We start from the raw sequence: 19,273 nt of genomic DNA, 5'->3' as shown, positions 1-19,273 counted from the left end.
CTCTAAAACTATAAATGGCTAAGAAGGTGCCTATCCATATTAGTAGAAGGAGTTCCTCAACCTGAGTTCCCTTCCTCCCACACCCTCCAAAATACAATGAGCTATAGGGTAGAAAACCAATAGTTAGCCTTTAGAAACTTTAACTGCTTTAGACTAGAGAACAGGCCTGGAGTCAGGAAGACCTACCACATTTCCCCTCATGGTATAATGGGCCCATCCTGTTTTTTCAAGTCAAAAAATTGGTTTATAACCTTTCATCACATAATGATATAATTCTGCTTGAGACGCCCCTTAAAAGTGAACAGAGCATCCATGTATTCAACAGTGGCATATTTATCTGTCCCCCATTGCAAGCTGCAAGCCTAGAATTCTCAGACCACGTGCGTTGTCAGCATATTTCCAAAAGATGATTTACATGGTTTTTTAGAACACCGCAACCCTAATGGTATTGTTATTTAACCCAATGAAGAACCATAGGAACAAGAGAAGTGGGCGGTGAAACCGCCATGAGTAAGTCACAAGGTAAGACTAGCATCTTGCCAATTTTACTGTATATTCATGAGTATTCTGTGCATCCTAATATTGCATCAAAGACAGTTTAGTAATAAAAAAATTTTAAAGTAATACCAAATTTCACATATGGGCACACCCTACTTTTTTGCAAAAAAAATTTGGCATAAAATCTGAAAAAATTATTTGTTAAAATATGGTTAAGTTCAAATCCTGCATCAGGCACTTACTAACTCTGTGGCCCTGGGCAAGTCTCTTAATCTCTGTCTGCCTCAGTTTTCTCACTTGTAAAATGAAGATAATAACAGCCCCTACTTTACAGAAGGGTTGTTGTGAGGATCTGATGAGATGATTCGTCAAGCTTTTTAGCACAGTGCCTGGCACAAAGTAGGGGCCGTATAAATACTGATTCCCTCCCTTCCTTCCCTTTGTCAGTCTCTCTCTGAATGCTGCTTGTTTCCATGTTCTGAAGAACAGGCTACTCTATTGTGTGGGAATTTGGCTCAGACTGAGCTTTATGCAAGGGGGTGTATGTGTGTGTGTGTGGGGGCACCAGTGGTACAAAGAAATCAGATCCAGTATAGCCCCTATCGCTTAACATTCAAAATAATGTTTCAGTGGGGGAAGTCCCGAATGCTTACAGTCTGCCAGTTTAGAGGTGAAGGAAAGTTACTGGCAGTTGGAGGAGAGGGGGAATTTCCATCTGTCTTCATCTGTTACCTCATTTTTATATTTCTATTCAGGTTACAACTATCTGATTTGTGACCACATGAGAGCTGTTCATCTCTACCTCAGTGCGTTGGAGGATTCCTGTCCGCTGATGGCCTTCCCTTGTGCCAGCTTCAAGAACTTCCTTTCAGGAAGTTGTCTGGATTGTGCTGACCCTTTTCAGCATTCCTGTCCCAGAATTGGTAAAGCCTTCATCTCCTCTGGGGCAAGTTCAAATGCTAGGAACTGCCCCAACTTTAAGTCCTGATCCCTTGTGGTCAACAGCAGTCTTTTCCCTAAGGGAAAATAGGAAACAGTTGATAAATTTTAAACTAATTCTAATTTGTAAAAGTGTATTCTGTGTTCAGCTCCCTACTATCCTCCAATTCCTTGATTCACTTATTTACTTGTTCATTCATTCTACAACTACTGCGTGAAAAGTGCTAGAATGAGATAACAGCCAGGAATAGTGCTTTCACTCAGAAGACTGTTGGATCTGAAATCAGACAATCTGGGTTAAAATTCCAGCCTTGACACTTATTTACTTTGTGACCCTGGGCAAGTCACTCAGCCTCTCTTAGATTTGTGAAGTTTTGTTATCTGTAAAATAAGGTGATTGACTAAGTCTGAGGTGTCAAACTCCCTTAAAGTCAGAACCAGATTAAAATGTAACTGAGAGATGTTTAACAAAATGTTCTTGTTCAGTTATGTTGGACTATTTCTGACTTTGGGTTTTTTTTTGGGGGGGGGCAAAGATACTGGAGTGGTTTGCCATTTCCATCTCCAGTTATGTTATAGATGTTCCATCTCCAGTTCATGTTATAGATGAGGAAACTAAGTCTGACAAGGTTAAATGACTTGCCCAGGGTCACAGAGCTAGTGTCTGAAGCTAGATTTGAACTCAGGTCTTCCTCACTCCAAGCCCAGCACTCTATCCACTGTGCCACCTAGCTGTCCAAAATAAATTTAACAATAGAAATAAATACAATATGACATAGGTAATGTTAACTTGTGGTTTTCTACGTGCAGCCTGCACGGATCCATTTCTATTTGAGTTTGACTCCTCTGGACTAGGTGACCTCTAAGGTCTCTTTCAGCTCTAATTCTTTTGATCTCATTTGATCTTCATAACAGGCAGGTGATGATAACAACTCATTTCTATAGCACTTTAAGCTTCCGAAAGCATATTCCTACTCCCCACCCCAGCCTAGCTGGTATAATCACTAAATGTTGCAATAGATAGAGTGCTGGACCTAGAATCAGGAAGACTTGAATTCAAATTCAACCTCAGACACTTACTAGTTAGGCAAGTCACTTAATCTCTCCCTGTTTCCTCAACTATAAAATAGGAATAATAATAGCACCTACCTCCCAAGGTTGTTGGGGGACAGAATGACAAGATTTGTAAAGCATTTTTTGAATCGTAAAGTACCATGTAAATGCTAGCTATTGTTGTCATTAAGGAAGGAGATAAAAGAGAAGATAGGGATGTTAATGTGGCAAAGAAAATTTGAAGGTGTGTCTGTGCCCTGTTACTCTTTTGCAAAAGGTGTAGAAGTAGCTTGCCATTGGCTGACTGAAGATTGGCCCTTAAAAAGCTAAGCTTGCTCGTCTTCCAGAAAGTCAAGAAAGGAAACAGTTTTGTGAAGTGAGACTCCTGATGTTCTATCAGAAAGGGAGAGGGAATTTGTCTTCATTCTTCCCTCTTGGTCATGGTGTCTTGTAACAGACCTCCTTGCCCAGTAGGAAGTACAATACCTCGTAGGGAAGGAGAAAAGTCAAGAGACAAGTGGAGGAAGCTCTTAAAGGCGTGTGAGCCCTGGCAGAAGAGAAGAGAGTTAACTATGGATTCAAGAAAGAATTAGCCATGGAAGTCAGAAGTTGAGTTATAAACAAGAGAAGGCTCAGGGAACCCAGGAGGGATCAGCATGAGGATACCAAAAGGAAAAAAAAATATATATATATATGGCTCTACAGGGTTAAGAGATTGAGTTTGCTTCCCTGCCCACATGTGGTCCCTACATGTACACCTCACTGCCAGCATACTCTACATATAAGACCAATCTCCCCACTGATGCTGTATGTATTTGTGAGAGAATGTATCTGGGGTAATTTAGTGGTGGGAGGTTGGTATCTTGTAACTCTTGCTCTTACTAATCATCTTAGTCAATGTCTTTTCTTTGAGTTAATTGTATTTTTTGCTGACTGACTTAAAGGTAAGTACACTGGTGGATGTTGGTGAGCAATAGTTTTAGGTGTGTGAATTCCCTTTGATCCCAGGGTAGTAGCGTTCAACCCCTTGGAGACAGAATTCAATCTGCAAGTGCAATTGGGGTAAGATGCTACACTTACAACAACCCTGTGAGATAGGTACTACAGGAATTATAACTCCCATTTATTAGATAAGGAAACTGAGGCTAAGCAAGGTAAAGTGGCTTGCCCAAATGTACCTAGGAAAGAGTCCTGAATTTGAGCTCAGGAATTCTGATGCCAAGTCCAGTGCTCTTTTCTTTCTGCCATATTGACTCCTGGTTATTTCCTTTTCTCTCTCTCTCACAAATGCTACACACACACACATACACGCACACATACGAGAAGATGTGGGCTCAAACCCTGACTTTAAAAGTTACTAGCTATATGATCATGGACAACCTCCCAGGGCCTCAGTTTCCTCATGTGGAAAAAGTGTGTTGAGTAGAAGGGTAACCATTTAGACCTGCACTTTAGGAAAAAGCACTTTGGCATTTTAGTGGATGATGCATTGGTGTAAAGAGAGATTTTGGGCAAGGACTTACAGTAATCCAGGTAAGAGGTGATAAAGGCCTGAACTAGGGTGGTCGCTGTGTAAATAGAAAGAAAAAGGGAGGGCATTCCAGGCATGGGGGACAACCAATGCAAAGACACAGAGGTAGGAGATGGAACTTTGTATGTGAGAAACAGCAAGAATGGCTACACTGGAGAGTACATGGAAGGAAAGAATAAGTAAAAACATAGAAGGAACTAGGCTGTGAAGAAATTTAAAAGCCAAAGAATTTATACTTGATTCAAGAAATAATAGGTGATCATTAAAATTTATTGAGGAGTAACATAGTTATCCTGGTACTTTAGGAAAAGTACTTTGGCATCTGAGTGGAGAGTAGATTGGAGTGGGGAGAGATTTGAGGCAAGGAGTTGTATTAGAAAGATAATTCCAGGCAAAAGATGACAGAAGTCTGAAGTAGAATGGTTGTTGTGTGAGTGGAGACAAGAGGTTATATTCTAGAGATGTAGAAAAAGAAATTATGTAATTTAGCAACTGATTATTTATGTGGGGTGAGTGAGAGTGAGGAGCTGAAGATGACAATGAGGTTGTGAACCTGTGTAACTGAAAGGATGGTGTTTTCCTCAATAGTAAAAGAAAAGGGGTGGGTGTGGGGGAAGGGAAACAATGGATTCTATTTTGGACATGTTGGATTTGAGATGTCTAAATGACATCCAGTTCAAAATGTCTAACAGGCATTTGGTAATGATGGACTGAAGCTCAGGAGAGAGTCTAGGGCTGGATATTTCAATTTTGATATTATCTGTATAGACATTAATATTGAACCCAGGGGGGTTGGTGAAAGAGTATAGAAAAAAAAAGAGAAGAGGGTTCAAGATAGCATTGGGGTGAATACCCTCAATTCATGTATGTGACATGAATGAAGATGCATCAAAGCAGACTGAGAAGGAAGGGCCAGATAAGTAAGAGGAGAATCCAGGAGTAGTGTCACCAAAATTCTAAGGGGAAAGATCTTTGGTAACTTTAACTTTGGAAGAAGTTTTATTCGAATGATGAAGTAAAAAACCAGATTGCAGAGCATTTAGAATTGAGTGAGAGGGCAGGAAAGTACAAGTTAACTGAGAAATGGAGTAGATAGAGGAGGAAAGTGAGCAGTAATCATCAGATCAAATGAGGGTTTTTAAGGAGGGTGAAGACTTCAGAGTATTTATATATAGTGGGAAAGGAGTCAGAAGATAGGAAGAGACTAAAAACAAGAGAGAAACAGAGACAGACAGACAGACACAGACAGGGACAGAGAGAATGATAATAGGAACAATCTGCTGTAGAAGACAGGAGAGATAAGATCAAGGGTTGACCTTACCAAGAAGGGTTATTTCTTCAATCCAAGAGTGGAGTGGAGAAGATAGTGGAGAGATGATGTCAGAGGTATGTAAACTAAGAAGTGGAAAAGAAGGAGTTTACCCCAAATTGCCATATTTTCCCCCGGTAAGTATGAGGCAAGGTCAAATGTAATGACCTTTTCTCATTTCTCAGATCTTTGTGCAGTGTCTAAGATTGTTGATCACCTTACCTGAGAGAATGGGTGAAGGAGTTCCATGGGAGGTTGACAGAGAGAAGAAAAGATTTGAAGTAGCCACTGTGATGAGTTGAATAGAGAATCAATGGTCTTACCTAAGTGAGGGCCCAGCTAAGATTAGATAAAAATAGATTTGAAGTGCACCCTGTCAGCATATTTTTGTAACTTTGTGGCACCATTCAGTATTATGTGGTAGGCATAAAGGGGATAGGTAGTGGGATTAATCCAAGCTTCAGATTTAGCAGTGTCTTAGTGGAGATAAGACAAGGATATTAAGGGACTCAAGATAGAAGATGGTGAAGAATTAAAGTGGTTCAGAAAAAGGGTTGAAATTGTCAGGGGAAGAGAATGCAGCCAGAGGAGAAGTAATGACCTAAAAAATACTGAGAGGCAGAGGAACTGGTGGAGGTCACCATGAAGACACATAATAAATTTGGGAATAGTGATGCATAAAGATCCAATGATTAAAAATTATGATTAGATTAAAGAATTTAAGTAGAAGTGGAACACTTGGGGGCAATGACAAAATCAAGGATGTGATTACCCTGTGTGTAAGTAGTTGAGGTTAAGTGGAGGAGGAGGTCATGAGGTTGACTAGACGGAGGAACTGAGAAGTCAGTGTGTTGGAGGGAGGATCAACATATTTTTGAAATCCTGTAGTATGAGAACAGCAGTTGGGCTGGAGAAGAAGACTGCAGCATTGAACTTTCTGAGAAAGAAAGGAAAGTGTTCTAGGAGTCAGTTGATAATGACTTCCAGGATCTGAATTAGGTGATAAGTTTAGATAGAGTGAACCTCAAAGGAGAAGCTTCTGAATGAAGATGGTAGAATATTCCAACTCTTTGAATGGGACCAGTGAGTTGAGGGGCATGAGAGGAGATCCAACCAGTATGGAGAGGGTGGCTCAGAATGCAGTGACATGGAAGGAACCAGTCTTTGTGAATGCCAGAAAATGAAAGGAGCATGAGATACTGTGCTAAACTCTTTACAAATGTTATGTCATTTGGGCCTCACAACAATCCTGTGAGGTAGGTGCTATTATCCCCATTTTATAGTTGGGGTACCTGAGGCAGACAGAAGTTAAGTGACTTGCTCAGGATCACACAGCCAATAAATAGCTGAGTCCAGATTTGAATCCAGGGCTTCATGACTCCAGGTCCATGCTGCCTAGTTGCCTCAGTAGAAGAAGCAGTAAGGGCTGAAGTGGTACCATGTGCATTGAGGTGGAAACAAATGAGGGAAGGCACAACTGGTTGGGAGGAAGGCTTATTTTTCTAAAGGTAAATGTTTAATATCTCTGGGATGGAGAGAGTAAGAACGGAAGAGAATATACTATACAGGGGATAGTGGGGAAGGGTGGGGAGGGGGGAATGCATCTAAGCAGAATATCAGTGTTTGGGAGGAGGTCAGCTGATGAAGGCAACTGTTTAGAAGGTTCAAGGTCCACCTAGCCTATCCTCAAGGTCTTGGCACAGAGACAGGAGGCAGTGTTATATCTGAGGGCATCTGGAAGATTGACCTGAGAGAAAACATGACCCAGGCCTGGCAGTGTTATGTGAGGATACAGAAAAACTTGAAGGGTCTATAGTTTTCTTAATGTAGAGAAACTCTCGGTATGGAAACTCTCTCCACTGGTACAAATCACACAGCATCTATGACTTTGTAGATAAAACCTAAGGAGTTGCTTGAGTTACCTAATAACTTGCCTAGAGTTACCCTACTAGTAAAGGTCTGAGACAGGATTTGAACCAGGAATTTTGGACTCCAAGTCTAGTCTTCTATGTACTACACCAGTGGTGTCAAACTCAAGTAGAAAAAGAGCTGTCCACATGAGGATCTCTCTGGGCCACGTGTTGATTTAGAAAGCTACAAATTAACATAATCTAGATTTTATCGCATTTTTCTTTACTTTGTTAGCTATTTCCCAATTATATTTTCATCTGGTTCAGTCCACACTCTGGCGTGTTGTTGCATTCATCTGACACCTCTGTACTACTCTATGGTGCCTCTACAATGTGGGCATATCTTAGGTCAGAGACTTTGAGAAACTCTGTCCTGGTGTCACCTAAATGTAACTGTAATGGCCAGGACTCCTGCCTTGAAAAGAAGTTTCTTTTATATCAGTTCAGCAACATTAAAAAGCAAAACAAGATAAAAACGAGATCCCATACTCGAGCAGTCAAATAAAATCACATTTTTAAAATTTTTTTTTTACTACCTGCCTGAGAAAGGGAGATCAGTATTTCCTGTGAATAAATTTGGCTGTTTATTAGGTTGTTTCTCTAAAGAGAAACCAGAACAGTCTCGCTTTTAGATCAGGCCTTCAAAGGCTCAGTTCTTTCTGTTTCTTTTTTCTAGGTTTACTGGAACAAGGAGGGATCAACATGGAAAAGCCTCCCAAAGAAGTGAAAGTCTACCTCCTGACCACTTCAAAGGCTCCATACTGTGGTGAGTAGCAACTTCTTCTCCTCCCAAATAAAATCAAACAACTATAATAAAGAAAAAGAGAAACCCACCTCATCTCAGACTCCTAATACTGAAAGCAGCCTTTGTTATTATTCAGTTGTTTTCAGTCATGCCCATCTCTTCATGGCCCCACTTTGGGGGTTTGCTTGGCCAAGATACTGGACTGCTTTGTCATTCCCTTTTCCAGCTCATTTTACAGGTGAGGAAACTGAGGCAAACAAGATTAAGTGACTACTAAGGGCCTGAGGCCAGATTTGAACTCATGAAGATGAATTTTCCTGACTCCAGGCATAGCACTCTCTCCCACTGCTCCACCTAACTGCTCCCAACAGCTTATTATGGAAGGAATTTGATGTCAACATGCTCTGACCATTAAATTATGCCACCTGAGGACTGATTCAGGAGTTACAGGACCTGCATTCAAATCTCACTTCTGCTCCTTACTATTTCTGTGACTTTGGGCAAGTCACTCCCCTCTCCGGCCCTCAGTTTCCTCAAGATGATCTTTAAAGTCTTTTTCAGATCTGTCTATGATTTTATGTTTCAAGTCAAGTCTGGCTACACAGGCCCTCATGCTCTTCCTACACATCTACTCCCTCCTGTACTGGGAGAGAAGCAAGTTCCAGGAGGGGTGACAGACCTTTCTCTTTATTCTATATTATGCCTCAGTGAGGAAATTATGTAATGTGCCTGAATAGTCAATAGGTAGACTCCGACACAGGGCAAAGCACAAATCTTTATAGATAAGGTTGGAAAACTGGGCCTCAGTGGGTGTTACTTACTGGCCACTGGAGCCTTGAAGCCTTCATTCTAATATATGACTCTACTTATCACAAAATAAATACCTGTAAGCCATAAGAAATCAATCAATCAATATTTTTGAGCATGTGCCGGGCACTGTGCTAAGAACTAACGTTACAAAAAAGGGTAAAAGAAAGTTCCTTGCTCTCAAGGAGTTCACAATAGAATGGAGAAGACAACAAGCAAAAAAAAAAAATATGCGAAAAGAGCTATATACAAGATAAACAGAAAATAATTAACAAAGGGAAGATTCTAGAATTAATACTGGATATAGATTCAGAGGATCTAAGTTCAAATTTTACCTCTGATGCTTACAACCTGTGTATTCCTGCGCAGGTCACTTAATTTCTCTGGGTCTAAGTTCCCTCAAATGTAAAATGATAGGGTTAGAATAGATGGTCATTAAGGTACTTTCCAGGTTTACATCTGCGTTCCTATGACTAGTCCAAAGTGTCCCTCATTGTAGCCTCCCTGGGTCTTGTGCCTTTCAGCAGCTGTCCACCTTATCTATCCCTAGTCCTAGCTCTGAAAGCACCACCACCAGTTTGGATGATACAAGGAGAAAGTTTCATGTTCATCTTCCACCCTCTTCCCCTGCCCCCCCTCATCCCCATCTCACTTTCTTGGTCCTCTGGTATGTTTTCTTTTCCTAGTCTACCATAGTCTTGTGGAGTTTCATTTACAGAAGGCGAGAAACAGGAACACCAACATTGAAGTCACTTTGCATAGCAGTAATCTCACAAGTTCCATAAAGATCACCATGTAAGTAACCCGTGTGCCTAACCCCCCTCCCCCCCACCTTGGGCACTTTCTTTCCTTTTCTTGGATGTCTGTGTATGTGGTCTCACCCTATTAGGATGTAAACTATTAGAGGTCAAGAACTGTGTTTCCTTTTTCTTTGTATCCCCAAAGACTGGTATAGTCCCTGGCATATGGTAGGTGTTTAAAAATTGCTGCTTTCATTCATTCATTCACTCACTCATTCGTTTGTTCATTCATCCTGGCATCCGAGGCTAGGAAAGGGACTATGGGACATCAGTGCATTTCCTAAACAACTGAATAGGTAGCAAAAATACAAGTTTTCCTGCCACAGCATGACACCATTCCACCCTCAAGAAACTCCCTGCTTTAGATCATAGACCTAGAAGTGTTAGGGAACTCTGAGGTCATCTAGGCAAACCTCTTCATTTTATAGATGAGAAAACAGAGTCAATGAGGGATCAAGTGCTTGACCCAAGGCCATGCAGGGAGAAAACAGCAGAGCTGAGACTATAGTGCCCAACACCTGTGTGCCTGACCATGGTTATTATAACAGGTCACATTCAAATAGTGAAGTGAGATTTACAATGTCTTTCCCTTATAACAACCATTGGGGTGCAATGAAGAGTTCTAGATTTAGAGTCCAAGGACCTCCATCTGAATCCTAACTCTCCTACTTATTGACTTTGAGACCTTGGGTGAGTCATTGACTTCTTTAGGCCTCGCTTTCCTCCTGTAATGCATGAGTTGGACTATTTTTAATCAATGAGCACTTATTAAATGCTTATGGTATGCCAGGCATTGTATTAGACACAGGGAGTACAAAGACAAAAATGAAGATACTTACTGCCTTTGAAGAGTTTCCAATCTAGTTGTGGAGTTAATAATATATACATGCAAAAATATATAAAAAATAATTTGAGGGGAATGTTGAACAATTGGGGGGCACCAGGAAAAGTTTCATTTATTGTAGACCAGAGGTATTGAACACCAGATCATAATACTCCTGGTGGAACTAACCGGGAAATATTTAACAAATAAAAATACAGTAGAACATACATTTTTATTAATATGAGTTTTTCTAAATTAATATGTGGCTGCAAAGATGCTTGTGGATGGTTTAGTGGGCTTGTTTCTATTTGATTTTGGTGCCACAGTTATAGAAAGTGACATTTGGGCTGAATCTTAAAATATGATTGGAATTTTAAGAGGCAGAGATGAGCAGGGAGTGAATTGAAAGGAGAGAGAGAAGGATGATGCCAAGGGGTCATGAGATGTAGGGACAGGAAGAAGAGAGAGATCAGTGTGAATGACCTCTATTTTCTTAATTAAGGTTGAGACAAGGTCCTCAGTTATTAGGGTCAGGGGAATAGATGCCCTATAGTAGATGTCTTTCCAGGGCAGCTAGGTGATGCAGTGGATAAAGCACTGACCCTGCAGTAGGGAGGACTCATTTTTCTGTGTTCAAATCTGGCCTCAGACATTTGCCCATGGCTGGGCAAGTCACTTACCCTTGTTTGCCTCAGTTTCCTCATCTATAAAATGTGCTGGAAAAGGCAATGACAAACTACTCCAATATCTCTGCCAAGAAAACCTCAAATAGGGGCACAAAGAGTTGGACATGACTGAACAATAACAAGGAATAAATTGCCCAAGTCATAAAGTTTCTTGCTGACTCATTTCCCTTCTTCAATGCTATTAGCATTGAACTACTTTGAGACTATAGATTTAGAGTAGAAGGGACCTCAGAAGTCATTTCATCAGTCAGATTTTAGATGAAGGAACTGAGACCCAGGGAGTTTAAGTAATTTGTTTAGGGCACAGGTTCCCACAGTGCGTGCTTCTGCCCTGTGCAGGTATTGGAATGATGACTTTGGGGGCCATTGAATAAAAATAAGGGGGTGGTGGAAGCATAAAGAAAGAAAAGAAGAAAATTTTGAAAAACCATTCATACATGTTTCGTCTGTTGTGTAACAGTTAAAGACACAGTGATTACATTATTCTATCTATACCTTTCCACTGACTGTGTCCCTGTGCCTGGAATACACTTTCTCCTCACCTTTTCACCATTACACTACGAGCTGCTTGAGAGCAGGGGTCATATATTTGTCTTTCTTTGTATATCCAATAATTAGCACAGTTCGGGCACTTAATAAGCATTTAATAAATGCTTGTTAACTGTTGACTGACTCCACCTCTTAGAATCCTTAGTGTCCATTCAGAACCCCTAAAGCACCGTCTTCTAAATGAAGTCCATCCCCTTGGCTACTAGTACCTCCCCCCAAATCACCTGGAATCTATTTTGTGTATATATTTATGTAAGTATATATTGGTTCCCCTGATACTGTGTAAATAAACTCTTTGAGGATGGAGATTGTTTCATATCTGACATGTATCCCCAGGGCCAAGTATAATGCTTGGCACCCAGTAGACGCTTTTTGATTGATTGGCAAATACAGATCTGGAGGGAGCCTAAAAGAGGATCTAGTTCAACTCTTTGTTTTATCATTGTTATCATTATTACTATTAATAGTCTCATATTTCTTTGAAAATTCTTTTTCACTTCTGAATTCTCTCCCTCCCCTCTCCCTCTCTCCTACTTATTAAGAAGGAAAACCCATTACAAATATGTATTGTCATGCAATGTAAATTCCCACTTAGGCATGTCCGAAAAAAGGAAAGAAAAGAAAGAGAAGAAAATAGCCTGGCATTGCATTCTAAGTCTACCAGCTTTCTATTCAGAAGTGGATAGCATGTTTCATCATGAGTCCTTGGAATGGATCATTGCATTGACCAGAGTCCCTAAGTCTTTCAAATTTGATTGGAATGGGTCATTGCGTTGATCAGAGTCCCTAAGTCTTTCAAATTTGATTGTCTCTACAATATTGCTGTTACCACGTAGATTGTTCTCCTGGTTCTCCCAACTTCACTTTGTACTTTCAGATAAGTTTTCCTAGGTTTTTCTGAAACCATCCCTTTCATCATTTCTTATAGCACTATAGTATCCCATTATATTTATATGCCATAGCTTATTTATCCATTCCCCAACTAATGGACATTCCTTGAGTTTTCTGTTCTTTGCCATCACAAAAATTGCTGCTATAAATAGTTTTGTATATATGAATTTTTTCCTTCTTTCTTTGATCTCTTTGGATACAGACCTAATAGTGGTATTGCTGGGCAAAGGTCATGCACAGTTTAATACCTTTTGGACATAGCCCCTAACTGCTTTCCAGAATGGCTACGTCAAGTCACAGCTCCACCAGTAGTGCTGTTGTGTACCTATTTCTCACAGTCCCTCTAGTATTTATCATTTTCCTTTTTTTGTCATCTTAGGCAATCAGATGGGTATAAAGTGATGCCTCAGAGTTCTTTTTAACTTGCTTTCATCTGATTATTAGTAATTTAGAGCATTTTTTAATGTGACTATTGGTAGCTTTGATTTCTTTCTCTGGAAACTACCTATTCATATCCTTTGATCATTTGTCAATTGGAGAATGGCTTATTCTTGTAAATTTGTCTATTTCCTACTAAGTCAAATTTCCTTAAAAATGATACCTCAACACATTCAGAGAAAGAACTATGGAAATCAATCGCAGAATGTAACAGATCATTTGTGTGTGTGTGTGTGTGTGTGTGTGTGTGTGTGTATTATGTTTTGGTTTGTTACATGATTTCTCCCATTTATTTTAGTTCTTCTATACAGCATGACTATAACGAAAATGTATTCAATAGAAATATATGTGTAGATCCTATAGAGAATTGTATGTGTCTTTGGGAGGGAGGGGAGTGATAGGGGGTAGGTAGGGGGAAAAAAATCTAAGTTTTATGGTAGGGATTGTAGAGCATTAAAAATAAATGAAATGAATATATTTTAAAAAATGATACCTCAATCAGAGAAACTTGTTTCGAAAACTTTTTTTTTCACACTTTTCTGTTTTTCTTCTAATTTTAGCTGCATTGGTTTCATTTGTGCAAAAACTTTATAACGTTATCAAAATTATCTATTTTGTCTCCAATTAACCTCTCTATCTCTTGTTTGGTCATAAACTCTTCCCCTATCCATAAACAGGGAAAAACAGGTAATTTCTTCCATGTTCCACTAATTTGATCATGATGTTATCCTTTATGCCTAAATCATTTACCCAATTTAAGCTTGGGTATCTGGTGTGAGATTTGGCCTATACCTAGTTTTCCGCTCTTCATTTTATAGAATAGAAAACTGAAACCCAGAGAGTTCAACTTAGCTGTGTAACCTTGGATGAGGTTACACAGAACTGACAGATGAACATGGTTGTTCTGACTCCTAATTCAGTATTCTTTCTACCACACCATATTATTGTAGGTGATACAGAGTCTTACTCACAGAAAAGAAACCAATTTAATTAACCTTTGTGCCTAAGAATAAACTTGTCCTAATCCTGATCAGAGTGGAAATGGAAACAGTCCTTAAGCCATGTGAGTCTCCCTCTCCCTTTCAACATTATACTAATACCTCTCCATTCTTTCACAGAGGTAGGGAAGCTGTGGCCTCAAGGCCACATGCGGCCCTCTAGGTCCTCAAGTACAGCCCTTTGACTGGAAATGAAGTTTAAATTCAATCAAAGGGTCACACTTCAGGATCTAGAGGAGCACATATGGCCTCGAGGCCACAGGTTCCCCATCCCTATATCAGGAGAACTCAGGGACACCCAAGCATGAATACCTGTCTCTACTACTTTCTCCCTTTGCTTACATCAGAACTCAGAGTGTGTTGAAAAAGAGTTTCATAAGAAGTCTGTCAAGGAAGGAGCCCCCTTTATTTAGTCATGTAGCCTCGCTCTGCTCCTTCTAGTCAAGACTCACAATTCCAGCCTTTCTTTGTAACCTCTGTGAGCTCTTAGTTTCTTCCTAGGCTATTTTTAACTACCCATCTCGTGTTTTTCAGATTCTCTGTTCTTTTCCCTGACACCCCATGCTTTCTTCTCCTTGAGTTTCATAAAGTGATGTAGTGGCCTAGAGAGCTGGCCTTAAAGCCAAGAAGTCCTTCCTCTGGAGGGCACACACTGGCTGTGTGACCCTGGGCAAGCTAGTTAACTTCTCAGGAATCAACGCAGCTCTAGAAGACTCTAAATTGCAGAAAAGTTGCTGATTTGCAATGCTACAGGGAATTTCTTCACTTGTAGTTCCCTATACCATGAAATCAGAGATTTCATTAAAGGTCCTTTCTGGAGTTTCATATCTCTTAATTTCCCTGTCTCTGAGCTCCCTGGTTCTGCTCTGGTACCTCATAGCCCCTCTTCCTGTCATACTACTCAGCAGAGCTTAGGCAATATTGGCCAAATCTGGGTCTCAAGGCAAGGAGGGTGGGAAAATGGAGCCCCAGTTTTATAAGGATAGAATATAGAAAGAGGGCATCTAGTCCTCTGTTCAAACTTTCCCCTTAGTTCGAAAGATCATGCATACACATCCTTATACCTCAAACCTAAGGGCAGGGGCCAAAACCCTTGACAACTTTGCTTTTTTTTTTTTTTAACAGATTTAATACATGCCAATGCTGCCATTTAACGGCTGCAAAAGGCTAGTCTTAGAGGAACTTTGTCACAATCCTCTCAGTCAAAAAACCCTTCCCATGCTAAACCAAACCAAAACCCAGACCATCAACAACAACAAAGTCAACTCATTCTAAGTTCCTAAGAAAGAATGAAATTTGTTCAACTAAGAATTTTAAAATAAACTTTCCATTTCTAGGTAACTGAACCTGAAAGTGAAGCTCTCTTCCAATCTGATCTTTGCCTCATATTAGGAACCCAACTGGGTATTTTTCCCCAAGTGATAAAAATGTCAAGAATTAGGAGAGGTTCTTTTTCTAAAGTTTTCTCTTTCTCCTTCTTTTCCTCCTTCTCACTCTCCCTGTTTTCTTTCCCTCTCTCTTTCATTCTCTGCCACACCCCATCTCCCCTTTCTCCTTTCTCTCAACATAGAATCACGTTTTTATTGAGGACCTACTGTATCCAAAGGACTTTGCTATCTCAGTCTTCAACTGAAGAAGTATAAGGTGTAGTCTCTGCCTTCCAGGACTTCATGCTGTAATACCATAGAGAGCATCATAACATGTCAGAGCTGGAAGGGAACCTCAAAGTCCATCTAGTCTAAAGATCTCAAACTTGATGTGTACCAGTGCATTCAATGTCCCTCAACTCTCCAGCTCTTCTTTTGTCCCTGTTCTGAGGTAGCATTATGTAGTTCCTAGAACCCTGGACTTGAAGTCAGGAGAATGGGTTCTAGTCTCTTCAACATGGGACCTTTAACAAGTCACTGAATTTCCTGATATGATATATATGTTTGTATGTGTGTGTGTGTGTGTGTGTGTGTGTGTGTGTGTGTATTCCTTTGTGTGTCCCACTCATTGTGTTGTGGTGAGGTTCAAATGAGCTAAGATCTGGAGAGCACGTTGTAAAGTTTAGGGTTTAGTTTGTACTATTAATGTTTATTTATTCAGACAGATATCAGAATCAGGTGAAAACATCTTTAGGGACAGAAACAAATATATACGTTAGTAGTATACCATCAACTCATGTAATAAACTTTAAGAGCAAATTTGAGGCCAATCTTTACCTGCTGTATGAATTCTCCTATTGAACATCCTAGATGAGAGGTCATCCAGTGACTTTCTGGGAAGAGAAAGGAGAAAGGAACTATTCAGAAATACATGTAATGTAAAAACAAAAAGCATCAATGAAAAAAAGGGAAATCATCCATCCTGAGCTTGAACAACTCCAGTGATGGGGAACTATCTAGCTGAAGAGCTAAGATATACATGTTAAATGAGGGGTTAACTAAAAGTACCAGGTAATATCTGATAAGTCTTACATTATAGATTTGCTAGGATGACTCATTACGGAGTAGAGGTGGCTTTAAGCTCTCAAAGGAAATACCTAAGAAATCCAGTCTTCAGCAGGTCCTACCATACTGGAAAGGCTTTGAGCACCTGACTCAATTTTAAATCATTAAACATTTGTTGTTGTTTAATTGATTCTAACTCTTTGTGACCTCTTTTGGGATTTTCTTGGCAGAGATACTAGAGTGGTTTGCCATTTCCTTCTTCAGCTCATTTTACAGAGGAGGAAACTGAGGCAAACAGGGTTAAGTGACTTGCCCAGGGTCACACAGATAATAAGTGTCTGAGGCTAGATTTGAACTCAGGAAGATGAGTTTTCCTGTCTCTAGGCCCAGTGCTCTATCCACTGCAACTCTTAGCTGCCCTCATTAAACATTTACTTAGTTCCTATTGTGTGCCAGGCATTGTGCTAAGCACTGGGGATACAAAGAAAGGATACAAAAAGATAGTCCCTGGCATAAAGGAGCTCACAGTCTAATGGGAGACACAACATTCTAACAATCATGTACAAACAAACTATGTACTTGATCAATTGGAGATAAACAGCAGATAGCAAGAACTAGCATGAAATGGGATTGGGAAAGGCTTCTTATAAAGATAGGATTTTAGCTGGGACTTAAAGGAAAACAGGGAAGCCAAGAGGTGGGGATGAGGAAGAAGAACATTCCAGGCATGGGGGACAACCATGAAAATACCCTGAGTTAGGAGATGAAAAAGCCCAGTATATTATTTGAGGAACAGCAATGAGGTATCTCTGGATCCTTGATTTCAAGCTGAGTTTGTGAGAGGTGTGAGTGTTGGTCCTTCATTGCCGAAGAAGATCATGCCATCAGAGAAATAATGACATGACTTGCACTTGACTTTGTTTTGAGTGAAGGAAGGCTATGCAGGTCATCAGCCTCACTTCCCCTCCAGAGCCATCTGGGTCCAGTGACCAGATATTCATCAGGATGACTGGAGATGACCCAGGATGAGGCAACCGGGGTTAAGTTACTTGCCCAAGGTCACACAACTAGTGAGTGTCAAGTGTCTGAGATTTGAACTCAGGTCCTCCTAACTCCTGTACTGGTGCTCTATCCACTGCACCACCTAGCACCACCTATCCCTGGAGGATAAGTAATGAAGGCTTCAAATACCAAACAGAAGGCTTTATATTTGATCCTAAAAATGATAGGGAGCCATGGGAATTTATAGGAAGGTGACAAGGTCAGACCTACACTTTAGGAAGATCACGTTGGCATCTGAATGGAGGTTGGACTGCAATGGGGAAAGACTTGTGGCCAGCAGACCCACTAGCAGATTATTACTTTAGTAAAGGCATAAAGTGATGAGTCTATGTTTCTGTTATCTGAGGATCACTCTAGCTAAATTTAAAGAGGTTCAGTGCTAGAAAGTTGACCATAGATTATTAATTTATTTGGGGGATATAGCATTTAATGAAGACAATGTCCTAAAAGAGTCATGTGTAAATTTCTCTGAATATGTGAAAATGTTGTGAGTGTGCAATCCCAATTTATTTCTTCATAATTTATATATATGTACTATTAGACTAATAATTAGGCACATTGTGAAACTTACAGAAAGAAAGAAAATGTTAAAAGTATAAGATAAAAATATTTGATCCTAGAGTCAATAGAGAAGCCAGTAGGATTCATTGGTGGAGACTGGGGGAGTGACATGGTCAGATCTGCACTTTAGGAAAATCACTTTAATATCTGCATGGAGGATGGATTTGAGAAGAAAGTTACTTGAGAGGGGAAAATAATGGGTTATCAGAGTTCCAACTAGTGTGGTGGCTGCATGAGTGGAGAGAAAGACATACAAAGATTTCGCAGCTTATTGGATCTGGGTGATGAAGGAGAATGAGGAGATAGCTTGTGAGCCTGGGTGACTTGGGAGGAAGACAGTGCTCTCAACAGAAATAGGGAAGTTTAGAAGAGGAGTGGTTTGGGGGTAGGTGGAATAATAAAATGACATCACAATGTATCCCTTCTTGCTCAATCGGTGTGCCTCACTCTGTTCCAACCAAAGCGGAAAGGGAAAGGTGGGGGGATCTTATTAGTTAGACCCTGTGGTTCACCAGCTCTCTGAGATGTATCTTCAACAGTCATAAAGTGAGATGGGGGTAGGAGGTGAGTATGAGGGTGTAGGTTTCTTAAGAAAGCCTTCTGCTGTGTGTGCCTGAGTGTTTGTTGGTTAGTAATGACTGAAAAGGGCAGCATAATACATTGAAAAGGTTTTCTGCAGTTAAAGGACATCACTTCCAATCCTACTTCCACCCTTTATTACCTCTGGGATTTTGTCATTGCCTAAACTTCCCTAGACCTCAGTTTTCTTGTATATAAAATGAGAGATGGATTAGGTGACCTTTGAGAGGTCTTCCCCAGCTCTAAATCTATGATCCACTTTCCTTTTCCCTGCTTGTTGATCTCCCCCTACCTTACCTTTATCCCCAGCCCCCAAGGAAGAGGTCAGGAGCTTGAACAACAGAGGGAGGGGATAGAGTGTGTAGCGTGGATAGAGGGTAGGTGTAGCCGTGTTGTAGATAAACCCCAGTAAGTTATTGTGAGGAGGGCAGAAGGGACCGATCTTTTCACCCTCTGATTGGTTGATCATACACCCATTGGAGTCAAGCCAAAGACATGGCCCTTACTTTGGAGACCATTGTTCCGAAGATTAGAGGGGTTTCTCTCAGCACTCGTGGAAGGATCATTCCTATAAATGAAATAAAAGATACTTGGAATATAGTATGGAAGTATGGAAGTGCCAGACAAGTAGCCTGGACAATAGATTCTCCAGAACTTGACTC

General features: G+C 40.4%; 1 protein-coding gene and 1 long non-coding RNA gene across 2 annotated transcripts in view; one reads left to right on the top strand and one right to left on the bottom strand.

Annotated features, from left to right (window-relative positions):
* PLA1A (phospholipase A1 member A) overlaps window positions 1-19,273 on the top strand; it is a 49,113-nt gene that overhangs the window by 27,072 nt on the left and 2,768 nt on the right. The window contains exons 7-9 of the mRNA XM_072613918.1: window positions 1,254-1,421; window positions 7,917-8,006; window positions 9,479-9,587. Of these exons, the coding sequence (XP_072470019.1) occupies window positions 1,254-1,421; window positions 7,917-8,006; window positions 9,479-9,587 (367 nt within the window). The remainder of the gene's footprint in view (window positions 1-1,253; window positions 1,422-7,916; window positions 8,007-9,478; window positions 9,588-19,273) is intronic.
* Window positions 1,428-19,188, bottom strand: LOC140506585 (uncharacterized). Its single transcript, XR_011967982.1, has 3 exons — window positions 19,118-19,188; window positions 16,182-16,237; window positions 1,428-1,514 (listed from the first exon to the last, which is right to left on the bottom strand). It is a non-coding gene; the product is annotated as an uncharacterized lncRNA (long non-coding RNA).

This window comes from Notamacropus eugenii, chromosome 5 (genome assembly GCF_028372415.1).
Source record: "Notamacropus eugenii isolate mMacEug1 chromosome 5, mMacEug1.pri_v2, whole genome shotgun sequence".
Lineage (NCBI taxonomy): Eukaryota > Metazoa > Chordata > Mammalia > Diprotodontia > Macropodidae > Notamacropus > Notamacropus eugenii.
The sequence above is the reverse complement of the archived record's forward strand: the minus strand, read 5'-3'. Positions and strand labels throughout refer to the sequence as shown.